We start from the raw sequence: 15,860 nt of genomic DNA on the forward strand, positions 1-15,860 counted from the left end.
CTTGATACAAAAAACATCTATCCACTTATCTAAAACTTATAAAAAGGGGAAAATTTCCAAAAAAAACGTGACCTATTTAATATTTGCCAGAAAAATACATGAACATTTTTCGTTGCCAGAAAAATACGCAAACTAATTTATAGATGATAAAAAATACGTAAACTATTTCGATTTTCCAGTTTCCTAGATATTATGGTCACGATTTTCAACAAAACTAAGACAACATTAAACATTGTTACTATTACAATCTCGTGAAGAAGTTTCGTTTTTATCGTAGTCATAATCATAACAATATCTTTCTTTCTTTATATTTTAGCTTTATCTTCAATCTTTGTTTTCTTATAGTTAAGTTTTTGTTATGATTAAAAATTTAGGAAAAATGAAAAATAGGCAAACGATGTTTATGATTGTGTTAGTTTCGTTGAAAATCGTGATCATTATATGTGGGAAACTGGAAAATCGAAATAATTCACGTATTTTTTATTATCTCTAAATTAGTTTACGTATTTTTCTGACAATGAAAAAAGTTTATGTATTTTTCTGACAAATATTAAATAATTCATGTTTTTTTTGGGAATTTTCCCTTATAAAAAACATCTATAATTTTGTAATATACTTCAAAAAATCTATCAAAAATTAGTTAAACATGTAAGATTAATACGTTTGGTTGACTAAGCATTATTAGTCGAAGAGTTAGAATATTAATATAAAGCTCAAACTATACCTAATCTTAGTTAATTATCAAATTAATTTTTTTTTCTCATATTCAACACTTCTATATTGATTTATGCTATATTTATCTACTTTAATAGGTGAATTCTCAAAACTCGAAGTTGTCCTATGGGATGATCGGGCTTGTTCGTTTCGTCGCCGCATGTACTTGCGGCTGCTTGCTGCAACAAAAAATTGTTGTCCATTTGGTAATTGCAGCGGCAAACGAAACATTCTGCGATTAAAAAATTTGAACGTCGATTTGATTTAGCAGCCAAAAACGTTGCGTTCGCTGCTACCGCTGCCGCAACCGCCATCGGCAACTAAACGAACATGTCCGATGTCTTTGTTAGGGTTGGTCTATCAAAACATGCAAAATATTATTTATAATATAATGCAAGAAAAAATTGGATGAATTAGTCCATTTTGATACTCATAAATATATCTACTTCTAAGTAATGGATTCGCAAAAACTCCAAGTTATCATATGATCATATATAGATTCATAGGATAGATAATGATTCGTCCAGTCTGATGCAACAATGGCAGCAAACAACGACTCCTTCCCGTCTTGATGCTAAATTCTAGAATAAATCAAGTTACATTAACATTTGCTTATTAACCGATCAATCTGTTGCCGTTTTGCCCGGTTCACTAAAATTAGACAGTTTTCGTGGTTTTGTTATAACCTGGATACTTAGAAGCATTTACTCATGAGTCATGTACTCATGTCTACTCTTGAAAGATAAATATTGTTACAGCGTACAATTCAAGTTACGTGGAATCATGATGAAAAATTGGTTACGTAGAATACAAGTAACATATTTGTAAACACCAGGTTTCAGCTAGGTCTTGATTACACAGTTCAGTAATTTCCAACGTGCAAGGTTTTGTCTGCTTCTCTTAAAATTATAGTCCCTGAATTGTTAACATGTTATGTATCTTATGCAGAGTTCAGGTCTTAATGTGAATGAGCTGGAGAATCCAATAAGTAATGATAAGACTGAGTCAACGCTTTCAAGAACGTGAAACTTAGCATTCGTGACAACCAAGCAACTGCTTCTTCAATTTGGTCCGATAACTACAGATAAGTTGTGATAATAGTCCTTTTCTTTTTATGTGGCTCTTCTAATTTTAATTTTCTGCCATTTGAAATATCTTTTATTTGATCAAATTATATTATTATTATTGTGAAGAACCCTCAGCCAATAGATCGGTAGCTAGATAAGATAAAGTTGACTTGGAGTCAACTTTTAGCTTAGAGTTTTGATAAAACTGATTGCTTTATTCATTATGTAGTAAATGATTTTTCAATCAATTTTTTTCTGAGAATCTGTACCCTTGGCGTTGGCGTTCTTGTACTAGTTATGGCTGAAGTTATAGCTGAAGCTATTGTTGGAGGAGTTGTGTCGTTTGGAGTTGAGAAGCTTTTGGATCTTCTAAGTCAAGAATCTGAGCGATTGCTAGGAATTGATGAGCAAGTTGACGGACTAAAGCGTCAGCTGAGAATGTTACGGTCGCTGTTGAAAGATGCAGATACCAAGAAACATGGAAGTGAAAGGGTGAGAAGCTCCTTGGAAGATGTCCAAGACTTGGTTTATGATGCTGAAGATATGATTGAATCCTTTGTTCTGAAAGAAAATATTAGAGGAAAAGAAAAAGGGATCAAGAAGCATGTGAAAAAACTTGCTTGCTTCTTACCGGATCGCCACAAAGTTGCTTCAGATATCGAAGGCATCACTAAGAAGATCTCTGATGTGATTGGGGATATGAAGAGTTATGGAATTCAACAAATCATTGATCATGGTGGTCGTTCGCTGACTTTTCAGGAAAGACAAAGGGCTCAGAGAGAAATACGACATACCTTCGCTAACAGTCCTGAAAGCGATCTTGTCGGGTTGGAGGAGAGTGTTGAAGAATTGGTTGGTCATTTGGTGGAGAATGATGACATTCATGTGGTTTCTATATCTGGAATGGGCGGTATTGGTAAAACCACTTTGGCTAGACAAGTTTTTCATCATGACTTAGTCCGACGTCATTTTGATGGATTCGCATGGGTCTGTGTTTCACAACAGTTTACACAGAAGCATATTTGGCAGAGGATCTTGCAACAACTTCAGCCACACGATGGTGAGATTTTACAAATGGACGAAAATGTACTCCAAGATAAACTTTATCAATTATTGGAAACCGCTAGATATTTGGTTGTCGTAGATGATGTATGGAAAGAAGAAGATTGGGACCGAATAAAAGAGGTGTTTCCACGGCAAAGAGGTGAACTCCATGAAACACTCTTTCTTTTTAATTCAAAGAGATTCTTGAAAGTAATATATAACATAAATGCGTTTTAATTCCTAACATGAAAATGCAGTTATTTTGCAGGTTGGAAGATGCTACTTACTTCTCGGAATGAAGGTGTTGGGTTACATGTTGATCTAACATGTTTACCGTTTAGAGCAAGAATCCTTAATTCCGTAGAAAGTTGGAAGCTCTTTGAGAGTATAGTCTCTAGGAGAGATGAAACTGGTACAATAGTTTCAAATATAAAATTAAAATTGAGAATCTAGTTAATTTTGTCTTGAAATGTATTTACCTTGTGATGTTTTGCAGCATTACCATTGTTTGATGAGGAAATGAAAGCAATGGGAAAAGAAATGGTCTCATATTGTGGAGGACTACCATTGATTGTTAAAGTGTTGGGAGGCTTGTTAGCTGCCAAACTTACAGGTCGTGAGTGGAAAAGAGTTTCTGACAATATTAGAGTTCAAATCGCAACAACACGGGAATACAAAATATTGTCTTTGAGCTATGAAGATTTGCCAATGCATTTAAAGCATTGCTTCCTTTACCTAGCAACTTATCCTGAAGATGAGGAGATATCTTTGCAACTATTGTTCAGTTATTGGGCTGCAGAAGGAATTTACAACGGATCAACCATCCAAGATAGTGGAGAAGGCTACCTAGAAGAGCTGGTGAGGAGAAATATGATTATTCCTGAAAAACACTATTCGAGTTTGGGATTGGAATATTGTCAAATGCATGACATGATGAGAGAAGTATGTTTATCTAAAGCCAAAGAAGAGAACTTCCTACAAATTATCAAAGTTCCTACTTCCACTCTACCATCAATGCTCAATCTCCTAGTAGATCTCGCAGACTCACTGTCCATAGTGGTAATGCCCTTCATTTACTGGGACACAGAAACAACAAAAAAGTCAGAGTTTTTATATTTGGGGGACTTTGTGGAGATTGGAAACAGTCAGCTTCAAGCTTCCAGAGTTTACCATTGCTCAGGGTGTTAGATCTTTCTAATGTAAAGTTTAAAGGAGGGAAGTTGCCTTCTAGCATTGGAGGGCTCATTCACCTGAGATTCTTGAGCTTATTCCTGGCTAAGGTATCTCATCTACCTTCTACTATGCGGAACTTAAAGCGTCTGCTCTATTTGAACTTATATGTTGATGGAATTGATCCGACTCATGTGCCAAATGTTTTGAAAGAGATGCTAGAGTTGAGGTACCTTACCTTACCTTTGCATATGAATGATAAAACCAAGTTGGAATTGGGTGATCTACTGAACCTGGAGTACTTGATTAATTTCTCAACGCAACACAGTAGTGTGACAAACCTCCATTGTATGACCAAGCTCAGAATTCTCGCTCTATCCTTGGATGAAATGTTTACTTTACAAACAATATCGTCATCTCTCCTTGAAATGCAAAACCTCGAGACGCTTAGGTTCCGTCATCTGGACAATCCGTCAAGGATTGATTATGTGGGAGAGTTCGTTCTGGATTTTATTAATCTAAAAGAGTTAGAATTGGGAGTACGTATGTCAAAGATTCCTGATCCACATCAATTACCTCCCCACCTTGCACACATATCTCTATTATTTTGCTACATGGAGGAGGATCCGATGCCAATTCTAGAAAAATTGATTCATTTGAAGGCAGTTGAATTATTATTTGAAGCTTTCGTTGGGAGGAGAATGGTGTGCTCAAAAGGCGGATTTCCTCAATTACTTGCTCTAGAAATATCTGACCAACTGGAGTTGGAAGAGTGGATAGTAGAAGAAGGGTCGATGCCATGTCTTCGTGATTTAACTATATGTGAATGCAAAAAGTTGCAGGAACTTCCTGACGGAGTCAAGTTTATAACATCGTTAAAGGAACTGAAGATTGAAAGAATGAAGAAGGAGTGGAAGGAGAAATTGGTTTCAGGTGGAGAAGATTACTACAAAGTCCAACACATTCCCGATGTTCAATTTATCAACTGTGACAACGAATAAGCAGTAGCGGGTAAAATATCCGAATATTGTCGGTTTTGTATCCTATTTTTGATTCGTTTGCAGAAACTCTCAACTATCTCCAAAATAAAATGCAGGAAAGAACAACAGGTTCGTGGAGAAAGGTTTTTTACGAAGCATCTCAAATCAAATCAAATTACGTTGCTTGTCTTGATGGAGCTCTCACTTTCTAAGTGCATCGTTATGTTTTGGATCAAGATTTCAAGAACCAGATAATAGTAAATGAATATTCACTTATTGCTTTTGTTTTAGATGTGTATGCGTGGAACTTGCAGTTTGTGGGTTAACACAGTTAAGTTTTTGTGTTTACTATATGCGACAGAGTTTGAAACTAGATTTTAGTTATTACAGTTAAATTGTTATAATTATATAAACAATTTCTTTTTCACTTTCAGTGTATTATAGTTCCTTTAATACCTCTATTATTAAATACATCGCACTTTCACTGTTAAACCTTAAGATATATATGCATACTTCACGAACTATATCTATATGTATGTATATCTTAAAGTTCACAGATTTGGTTTGGCTCAAAAGCCTCAAAGAGATAACCATTCTACATGTTTTTTTTATAGCTTTTATTCAAATCAAATATCAATCTAAGGATGTATATATTGTAACATGAGTTTTTTGGTTGAATAAATTTTACATTTCGTTTTAGAAAAAAAAAACAGTTTTACCACTATCACTACCCTTATTCCAAGTTTTCCACTTTCATTATTAAATTTTAAGATATACACATATAGTTCATTTATATTATTTTAGAATATTATATATGTTTTGTATTTTAGGCATTTGCTGATTGATTGTTATAAATGGTAGGTTTTGTCTCATTTACAATCAAATATACAACTACGTTATTTTCAGATTGATCGTTAAATATATAATAGGCTTTACCTCTATCGTATCCCCCTAAAACCTGGTAAAGTAACTATAAGTGAATTGCAATAAAGATTATAACAAACATAATTTTTTTAATTTAACCAACCTACTATGTAATACTAAGTTTTACTATTTAAATTGATAAAAAAATTAAGATTCACTAAGATACCACCAATAATTAGATAACCTCCACCGAAGAGTTGTTAACATAAGTTTCTTAATTTAAAGAAAAAAAAATATTAATAAAAATTATCTGAGTTACTTAAATAGTAGAAAAGCTATATTCAAAGTTGTTTAAACAAGAGATTTAAGAAACTTTTGAAAGAGTTTTTTCACTAATTAAGCAACCCATCAAATTAAATAATAATATTTGTATAATTTCAATAATAAATTCCTGATGTTAAACAACTATGAATGGAGGTGCTCATAGCTAAAATAGATTATTAGGTTAAATGATATAAAAAATAAATAAAAATTGCTAAATTAGTGTAGAACAGGTTTTTTTAGTTAGGAGCTTTTATAGAACCTATAAAACTTGTCAAAATATGATTGGGTAGCTAGAAAAGATAAAGGTTGATTTGGAGTCAACTTTTAGCTTAGAGTTGACTTGGAGTCGACCTGGAGTCAACTTTTAGCTTAGTATTAAGTTATTAACAAAAAAAGGAAAAAACAGACCAACAAAAAAAAAAGGGAAAAAAAAAACAATTGTCGTCTCTCTCTCTGTTTACTGCAATGGAGGACCGTTTCTCTACTATTGCCAATCTTCATGGAGATCACTAACAGGTACTTTCAAATTTCAAATTCCTTTACCAAATTGGGTTTTTGATTCGAAATTATAGCAATAACACCTTAAATTAGGGTTTCTCCAAGCGAGTTCTACGTTGATTCGATTCAAAAGCAGTAGCATCTATAACTAGGGTTGATTGATGATGTTGTTAGAGTCAATTAGTTTGGAAATTCTGAATCGATTTCCAAGTTTGTATATATGAATCCGATTTTGATGAATAAGTGGTTCATGCCACAGTTTTTCTAATAACCCATTTTCATTGGAAAAATCACTTCACCGTCATCGTTTTTTTCATCTTATGCGTTTCAGAAGTTGAATCATAAGCCCACAGCAGAGTTTGTAAGGGGAACATACAAAGGTTTGATGCAAGAATATTTTGGGTTTCCATCCTTCATTATATCAGTAACACAATTCAACTCTCAATAGCTAACTGGTAAGTGCTCTTTGCTTGGTGTTGATCTGTCACAGGAGGCAAAGATCTATAAGAAAACCATAAATTTTTTAAGGAAGAAGTAGAGAGCTTGTCTTTGAGAGAAGTGAGAAAATATGAATGTGAGATGAAGGATATTCTCTATTGGTGATGAATACTCGAAGAGATAATTCGTCACAAGTTCAAGAGAGAACTATACATGTCTCTACACACTACTCAAGGTGAGTTTTCTAAGGGGTTTTCGTAGTGCGATCTTTGTCTAGTATCTGAGAGTAGTTTGGCTTACTTGGGAACTAGTAAAGGGTCTTCTTAGAGAATCACATGGCAAAGAAGGGAAGATGTGTTGGTTTGACATGGAGTAGAGAATGGCATGTGAGGAGGTTTTTACTTAAAAATAAAAGAATTTTCAGAATAGATATTATTTATTCTAAAGAAAACCTTGATGGGGTTCTAGTTCTACCATTGGAGAATGAAAAAAAATCAAAATCTCTTAATAAGGTTCTTAAGTTAAAATGATGGAAAAATTATAACAAATTATTTAGCTTATTACTACACCTACGATCTTGAATGCTGGGTAAGTAATGATGCAACCAATGGCACCAAATAATAGAAACTACAACGAATCCTTCCCGTCTTGATCATGCGACGTGGTCGTCTTGTCTTAGTCTTGTGATAAGCATGTTGCTCTTTCCTTTGGTTTTTGCATGCGTAATATGTACCATTCAGTAAGTGGTTATGGTGATGATATATATATATTGCTTACTAATGTTTTGATACTTAAAGCATTATTAGTGGACATAGAATTCATAAATTATGTGTGTTTTTGCTCTCCAAGGATAAATTTGTTACTTTGTATATATTATATATATAAGCTCGTGGCGAAAATTTGGTCTTATACTCTTTATGATTAGTTTTCCAACCGTGCAAGGTTTTGTGTGACTCATTGAAATTTTAGTCTCTCAAGTTAACATGCTATTATATGACATATGTTATGCAGAGTTCAGGCATTAATGTGAACTGAGCTGGAGAAATCAACAAGTAATGATACCAACGCTTCAAGAACCAAGCAACTTCTTCTTCGAATAGTTGTGATAATATTCTTTTTTTCTTTATATGTGAAATATTTTGTACAGTACTATTATTGTGGAGAACCCTCATCCAATAGATGGGTAGCTAGATTAGATAAGGTTGATTTGGAATCTACTTTTAGCTTTTAAAGTTTTGATAAAACTGATTGATTTATTCATTTGTAGGAAATAATCAATAATTTTCTGAGAGTTTGTACCCTTGGTGTTCTTGTACTAGTTATGGCTGAAGCTATTGCTGAAGGAGTTGTGTCGTTCGGAGTTCAGAAGCTTTGGGATCTTCTAAGTCAAGAATCTGAGCGATTGCAAGGAATTGATGAGCAAGTTGATGGACTAAAACGTCAGGTGGGAATGTTACAATCGTTGTTGAAAGATGCAGATACCAAGAAACATGGAAGTGAAAGGGTGAGAAGCTCCTTGGAAGATATCCAAGACTTGGTTTATGATGCTGAGGATATCATTGAATCCTTTGTTCTGAAAGAAAATATTAGAGGAAAGGAAAAAGGGATCAAAAAGCATGTGAAAAAACTTGCTTGCTTCTTACCGGATCGCCACAAAGCTGCTTCAGATATCGAAGGCATCACTAAGAGGATCTCTGATGTAATTGGGCATTTGAAGAGTTATGGAATTCTAGAAATCATTAATGGTGGCCCTTCACTGTCTTTTCAAGACAGACAAAGGAAGCAGAGTGAGATCCAGCTGACTTTTCCTAAGAGTTCTGAAAGCGATCTTGTCGGAGTGGAGGAGAGTGTTGAAGAATTGGTTGGTCATTTGGTGGAGAATGATGACATTCATGTGGTTTCTATATCTGGAATGGGCGGTATTGGTAAAACCACTCTGGCGAGACAAGTTTTTCATCATGACTTAGTCCGACGTCATTTTGATGGATTCGCATGGGTCTGTGTTTCACAACAGTTTACACAGAAGCATGTTTGGCAGAAAATCTTGCAACAACTTCAGCCACACGATGGTGAGATTTTACAGATGGACGAAAATGCACTCCAGAGTAAACTCTATCAATTATTGGAAACTGCTAGATATTTGGTTGTCGTAGATGATGTATGGAAAGAAGAAGATTGGGACCGAATAAAAGAGGTGTTTCCACGGAAAAGAGGTAATTCTTAAAACTAATATACATCATAAATGCGTTTTATTTCCTAACATGAAAAATACAATTACTTTGCAGGTTGGAAGATGCTACTTACTTCTCGGAATGATGTAGGGTTACATTTTACGACCAATCGCTAATGATCGCTGTAATTTTCAACGACTGAAAACTGCGGTTGCTGGTCGCTGATCCAGCAACAAGCAAACGAATAACTTTTGGTTGCTTTCGTTGGCTACAGGCAAGCAAACGAACACGGCCTTAACCTCAAGATATACATATATAATTATTATATTTGTTGTCAACAACATACACACATAAAGTTAATTTATCATATTTTAGAATAAATTATTACAGTGCGACGAACGTGGTGGTCTGTCTTGTCTTAAGATAAGTTGACATTTATAAATATAGAATGAGTAAATTGGTGTATTTACTCTCGAATGATAAAACTGTTACAGTGTAAATATTATATATATATATGCTCGTATAATCCTGGTAAAAATTAGTCTTCTTATTAGTTTCCAGCAGTGCAAGGTTTTGTGTGCCTCTAATTGAAATTTTAGTCTCTCAAGTTTTCTAATGCTATATATGACCTATGTTATGCAGAGTTGAGGCATTAATGTGAATGAGCTGGAGAATTCAATAAGTAATGATACGACTGAATCAACGGTTTAATGACCCAAGCAACTTCTTCGAAATGGTCCGATTGTTTTTTTTTTTTATGTTGTCTTTGGAGTCAACTTTTAGCATAGAGTTTTGATAAAACTGATTGCTTTCTTCATCGTTGGTGATTTTCAACGAGCATTTATGGCTGAAGGAGTTGTTTCGTTTGGAGTTGAGAAGCTTTGGGATCTCCTGAATCAAGAATCTGAGCGACTGCAGGGGATTGATGAGCAAGTTGATGGTTTAAAGCTGCAGCTGAGAAGGTTACGGTCGTTGTTGAAAGATGCAGATGCCAAGAAACATGCAAGTGAAAGGGTAAGAAGCTTCTTAGATGATGTCCAAGACTTGGTTTATGATGCTGAGGATATCATTGAATCCTTTGTTCTGAAAGAAAATATTAGAGGAAAAGAAAAAGGGATCAAGAAGCATGTGAAAAAACTTGCTTGCTTCTTACCGGATCGCCACAAAGTTGCTTCAGATATCGAATGCATCATCGAGAGGATCTCTAAGGTGATTGAGGATATGCAGAGTTTTGGGATTCAACAAATCATTGATCATGGTGGTCGTTCGCTGACTTTTCAGGAAAAACAAAGGGCACAGAAAGAGATACGACATACTTTCCCTGACAGTCCTGAAAGCGATCTTATCGGGGTGGAGGAGAGTGTTAAAGAATTGGTTGGTCATTTGGTGGAGGATGATAGATTTCAAGTGGTTTCAATATCTGGAATGGGCGGTATTGGTAAAACCACTTTGGCTAGACAAGTTTTTCATCATGACTTAGTACGACGTCATTTTGATGGATTCGCATGGGTCTGTGTTTCACAACAGTTCACACAAAAGCATGTTTGGCAGATGATCTTGCAACAACTTCAGCCACACGATGGTGAAATTTTACAGATGGACGAAAATGTACTCCAGAGTAAGCTCTATCAATTATTGGAAACTGCTAGATATTTGGTTGTCGTAGATGATGTATGGAAAGAAGAAGATTGGGACCGAATAAAAGAGGTGTTTCCACGGAAAAGAGGTGAACTCCATGAAACACTCTTTCTTTTTAATTAAAGAGATTCTTGAAAGTAATATATAACATAAATGCGTTTTAATTTCTAACATGAAAATACAATTATTTTGCAGGTTGGAAGATGCTACTTACTTCTCGGAATGAAGGTGTTGGGTTACATGTTGATCTAACATGTTTACCTTTTAGAGCAAGAATCCTTAAACCCAAAGAAAGTTGGAAGCTCTTTGAGAGTATCGTCTCTAGGAGAGATGAAACAGGTACACTTTCTAATATAAAATTAAAATTGAGAATATAGTTAGTTTTGTCTTGAAATGTAGTTACCTTGTGATGTTGTGCAGAATTACCATGGTTTGATGAAGAAATGAAAGCCATGGGAAAGGAAATGGTCTCATATTGTGGAGGACTACCATTGATTATTAAAGTGTTGGGAGGCTTGTTAGCTGGCAAACATACAGTTCGTGAATGGAAAAGAGTTTCTGACAATATTGGAGTTCAAATCGCAACAACACGGGAGTACAGAATATTGTCTTTGAGCTATGAAGATTTGCCAATGCATTTAAAGCATTGCTTCCTTTACCTAGCAATTTTTCCAGAAGATGAGAAGATAGATTTGCAGATATTGTTCAATTTATGGGCTGCAGAAGGAATTTACAATGGATCAACCATCCAAGATAGTGGAGAAGGATACCTAGAAGAGCTAGTGAGGAGAAATATGGTTATTCCTGGAAAAAGCTATTCTAGTTATGAATATTGTCAAATGCATGATATGATGAGAGAAGTATGTTTATCTAAAGCCAAAGAAGAGAAATTTCTACAAATTATCAAAGTCTCTCCTTCCGTCTCTACCATCAATGCTCAATCGCCTTGTAGATCTCGCAGACTCGCCTTACATAGTGGTAATTCCCTTCAGTTACTAGGACAGAAAAATAATAAAAAAGTCAGAGTTTTTATATTTGGGGGACTCGGTGAAGATTGGAAACAGTTAGCTTCAGGCTTCCAGAGTTTACCATTGCTCAGGGTGTTAGATCTTTCAGGTGTAACGTTTGAAGGAGGGAAGTTGCCTTCTAGCATTGGAGGGCTCATTCACTTGAGATTCTTGAATTTATGTCAGGCTATAGTATCTCATATACCTTCTACTATGCGGAGTTTAAAGCGTCTGCTCTATTTGGACATAAATGTTGCTCCATTACAACCGGTTCATGTGCCAAATGTTTTAAAAGAGATGCTAGAGTTGAGGTACCTTGCGTTACCTGAGATTATGCATGATAAAACGAAGTTGGATTTGGGTGATCTAGTGAACCTTGAGTACCTGTGGCATTTCTCAACGCAACACAGTAGTGTGACAAACCTTCTCTGTATGACCAAGCTCAGAAGTCTCGCTGTATCCTTGAATGAAAGGTCTACTTTACAAACACTATCGTCATCTCTCCTTGAATTGCAAAACCTCGAGACGCTTAGGTTCCTTCATCTGGACAATCCGCCTGAGGTTGATTATGTGGGAGAGTTCGTTCTAGATTTTATTAATCTAACAGATTTATTATTGTTCTTACGTATATCAAAGATTCCTGATCAACGTCAGTTACCTCCCAACCTTGCACAAATATCTCTATATTTTTGCTACATGGAGGAGGATCCGATGCCAATTCTAGAAAAATTGATTCATTTGAAATCAGTTGAATTAAGATATTGGGCTTTCGTTGGGAGGAGAATGGTGTGCTCAGAAGGCGGATTTCCTCAATTACTTGCTCTAGAAATATCTTATCAACTGGAGTTGGAAGAGTGGATAGTAGAAGAAGGGTCGATGCCATGTCTTCGTGATTTGACTATAGGTGATTGCAAAAAGTTGCAGGAACTTCCTGACGGAGTCAAGTACATAACATCCTTAAAGGAACTGAAGATTAAAGGAATGAAGAGGGAGTGGAAGGAGAAACTGTTTCCAGGTGGAGAAGAATACTACAAAGTCCAACACATTCCCGATGTTCAATTTATCAACTGTGACGTATGATGAGAATAACCAAGTAGCAGGTAACGAGAAATGGTTTGGTGTTCACTTTTTTCGGTTTTGCATTCTAAATGGATTTGTGTGTAAGTCTTGTTGACAGTCTCAACTGTTATTCATTGTTCTAACATGGATCATCTCTAAAATAGATGCAGGAATGAACAAGAAGCTAACCAAATTCTCTTATATGGACTCTCCAGAATCACATGCGAAACATCAAGGGCTCAATAAGAGATAAAGGTTGCTTCATAAGAGTCATCTACTCGTCTGCTGATAAACAGGTTTTCGCGTAGTTACTCTGGAATTGATTATGAAGAATACAAATTCTGAAGTATCAATACGTTGCCAAGTCTTGGATTAATCTCACAGCTCTCGTTAAGTTGTGGCTCAGAATATCAACGACTATTTCATATAAATAATGCTTAAGAACTCTTTCATGGAGATTGCTTTGTTTTATTTGTTTTCTCGTTTGTGGCTTTTGTATGCTTTATTTACATCATTAAGAGAATAACGCTTAATTGTGTTTTGTTTAGTTATGCCACTTTTTTATACTGTGTATAACGCTATAGGCTCTAGACATGGTTGAACTAAAGAAGAGCAAAACTGATGTACAATCAACAGAATAATCTCATTTCCACCTCTGGCAAAACAATATATTTTCTCAGGGCCGGGGAAAGTAAAATACAAAGAAGTCGAGGTAGATTCCTAGTCGAAACTTTACGAGTTTGTAGCGAGTTTGTTGAAGGCGGCATAAACTCTCTCTTCCGTGAACAGTCTGTGTTTTTCATAGAAATCTAATATCTCCATTGCAATATTCTTTACCTGCCAATGTGTTCAGAACATACCTATGAATAGTTAAGACAAGACCAAGCCTTCTTGTAAAAACAGAGTTAATATTTTCTCAGAGAATTAGAAGGATAATAACAATGTTTACGACGGAAAGGGGTGTATATAAGACTTACAATGTTCATGTCGACAGAAAGCTCTTCAAACCATGTCCTTATGTCTTTCTCTCTGTGTACAGAAGCAATGTAAATGCAAGCGAGTGTGATGAGAAAAGGCGGATGTATAAGGATGAGATCCATTCGGTAAGTGTCGTTGACAAGACCCCTATAGTTTCCAAACAAAAATTAAAGAATCAAGAGAGCATTTACTTTTTTGCTTGCAAATCGAAACCTGCTTAGCTCAGTTCCAATTTAAGATTTTTCAAGTGCTGGTTACTGTTATACTATTGACTTCTTGCTTACAACAACACTTCATCCCCAAGCTTAATAAAGCACAAAAGTTAAGGATACTTACCAAGTTAAATGGGTCATACTTGTGTCATTGATTCCAGAATCCTGCAAGAACCTGCAAGTAATGCAAAGAAGGGTAATCGAAATCGCAGAAAGATTCTGATGAGGACACATAAGATCATAAGCAAACAACTTACTCAGGCAGAGACCGGTATGGATGAAACACAACAAGATAGAAGTTCAATGCTTCCAAGATCTTCATCTCCATTTCAAGAATATCTTTGATCTCATACCTAAACTTTTCATCAGCATCTACAGAGAGAGAGAGAGAGTGAAGCATCCAACTTCTAATCAAAAACGCCGCAAATTTTCCAATCAAGAAAGGTTAGAAGCAGAGAAAGAAGCAAAGAATTACACAGTTTTTTCATGTAGAAGACAATAATTTTAGCATGGATCACACTCTCTTCTGCTTTGCAAGCCAAATACAAGCAGGTCGGTGCGACAAGTCGAGGCTCATATTCCGTCAAACTCTTTCTGCCAACAACACAGCAGTACACCATAAAAACCAAACAACCGAGCCTCAGTGCTACATAACTTTACCAAAATCAACAGAAACCATACAAACCTTGTGTAGACACGACGCATATAAGTCACTGCAGTAGCAACAACTCTGTAATCATCATAAAGTGTTAAATCCATCATCATTGTTAAAAGGGTCATTGCACTATTTCAAATCTCTTCAAGACTAAACAACAAAAGACTTCACCTTTGCCTAATCTTAATGTGTTGAGCCAATTTTGATATATCTGAAAACCAAAACAACAAAGAGACCAAGAAATGAAACCCACAAAACAAGAACAAAATTAAAGACATGGAGATGGTTAAATCAAATTCTAAGTATTACAATTAGACATATGAAGCTTGATGAGTCTGAAATCTTCAACAGAGATTCCTCTTTGAGCATCAATGGGATTAACAACATTAATCTCTTCTGGGTCCTTGAGCTCTTTGCTGTACGAATAAAACCCAGAACACGAATCAATCAGGAACACATAGAAACTGAAACAAGACAAGGATCTGTGATGTCAAGATTGGAACTTACTAGTGCGTCGATGTCCAGAAATTGGAAGCCATAGCTTCTTCGATTCTTCAACTTCAAGAAATATAAAGTTTCCTTTTTTATTTTGGTGGATAATGAGAGAAAGCATCAGTATGAGAATCCCTTACGGTAATAGAAATTAAAATAAAAAGTATTATCCCAATTATTCGTAGAAAACAAACAAATAAATTAAACTCATCTTCTAACCAAATTTTTTAGATTTAGAATTTTTGATAAAATATGACGGAATTGTCATTTTTCAGGCTACAAAAATACGATTAAAAATTCGTTTTATTTTATTTTTTTGAGTTTAATCGGTTTTATTTATTCTTAGAGTTTAGCATTTGTTATAAATTATGTATTTTAGCCAGAAAAAATATCATATGTATAGACATTTAAGTGTTTATAAATGACAAATCTGTATATGGTTTTAGAAAATGGTATATTCATAAACTTTGACAAATCAATTTATAAACTCTTTTTTTCTCATCATCATGATTCATCAATATAACCTTTTTCACATTTTAGCTTTCTACT

The 15,860-nt window shown here is 35.1% G+C and overlaps 2 protein-coding genes and 1 pseudogene across 12 annotated transcripts; 2 read left to right on the forward strand and 1 right to left on the reverse strand.

The window, feature by feature from the left end:
* Nucleotides 1–1,981: 1,981 nt before the first annotated feature.
* On the forward strand, nt 1,982–5,402 carry LOC17875994 (annotated as a pseudogene).
* A 1,180-nt stretch (nt 5,403–6,582) lies between these two features.
* LOC17876278 (disease resistance RPP8-like protein 3) lies at nt 6,583–13,521 on the forward strand. 10 transcript variants are annotated; one of them, XM_023779466.1, is made up of 9 exons: nt 6,583–6,679; nt 6,993–7,041; nt 7,152–7,334; nt 8,111–8,151; nt 8,247–8,300; nt 8,419–9,312; nt 11,104–11,247; nt 11,329–13,015; nt 13,139–13,521. In XM_023779466.1, the coding sequence occupies exons 6-8, from the start codon at nt 8,421–8,423 to the stop codon at nt 12,993–12,995; spliced, it is 2,703 nt and encodes a 900-aa protein (XP_023635234.1). In that variant the 5' UTR covers nt 6,583–6,679; nt 6,993–7,041; nt 7,152–7,334; nt 8,111–8,151; nt 8,247–8,300; nt 8,419–8,420; the 3' UTR covers nt 12,996–13,015; nt 13,139–13,521. The 10 variants fall into 10 exon arrangements, with proteins under 10 accessions (XP_023635234.1, XP_023635229.1, XP_023635222.1 ...); XM_023779461.1 differs by lacking the exon at nt 8,247–8,300 and having other exon boundaries at nt 8,111–8,198; XM_023779454.1 differs by having other exon boundaries at nt 8,247–9,312.
* Nucleotides 13,522–13,593: 72 nt separating this feature from the next.
* Nucleotides 13,594–15,438, reverse strand: LOC17876222 (cyclin-C1-2). Of its 2 annotated transcripts, none has more exons than XM_023779492.1 (9): nt 15,327–15,438; nt 15,129–15,235; nt 14,991–15,030; nt 14,850–14,894; nt 14,640–14,758; nt 14,422–14,536; nt 14,289–14,339; nt 13,952–14,099; nt 13,594–13,811 (listed from the first exon to the last, which is right to left on the reverse strand). In XM_023779492.1, the coding sequence occupies exons 1-9, from the start codon at nt 15,356–15,358 to the stop codon at nt 13,707–13,709; spliced, it is 762 nt and encodes a 253-aa protein (XP_023635260.1). In that variant the 5' UTR covers nt 15,359–15,438; the 3' UTR covers nt 13,594–13,706. The 2 variants fall into 2 exon arrangements, with proteins under 2 accessions (XP_023635260.1, XP_023635263.1); XM_023779495.1 differs by having other exon boundaries at nt 13,793–13,834; nt 15,327–15,437.
* Nucleotides 15,439–15,860: the final 422 nt, after the last annotated feature.

Source organism: Capsella rubella, unplaced genomic scaffold (genome assembly GCF_000375325.1).
Source record: "Capsella rubella cultivar Monte Gargano unplaced genomic scaffold, Caprub1_0 scaffold_8, whole genome shotgun sequence".
Lineage (NCBI taxonomy): Eukaryota > Viridiplantae > Streptophyta > Magnoliopsida > Brassicales > Brassicaceae > Capsella > Capsella rubella.

Coding starts and splice junctions, on each gene's coding strand:
- LOC17876278 (XM_006281598.2), top strand. CDS start 7,313: ATGTCTCTACACACTACTCAAG. Junction 7,335..8,418: donor GTCTCTACACACTACTCAAG/GTGAGTTTTCTA, acceptor TTCTTGTACTAG/TTATGGCTGAAGCTATTGCT. Junction 11,248..11,328: donor CTCTAGGAGAGATGAAACAG/GTACACTTTCTA, acceptor GATGTTGTGCAG/AATTACCATGGTTTGATGAA.
- LOC17876222 (XM_023779492.1), bottom strand. CDS start 15,358: ATGGCTTCCAATTTCTGGACATCGACGCACTA. Junction 15,031..15,128: donor CAAGCTTCATATGTCTAATT/GTAATACTTAGA, acceptor TTTGGTTTTCAG/ATATATCAAAATTGGCTCAA. Junction 14,759..14,849: donor ATGCGTCGTGTCTACACAAG/GTTTGTATGGTT, acceptor TGTTGTTGGCAG/AAAGAGTTTGACGGAATATG.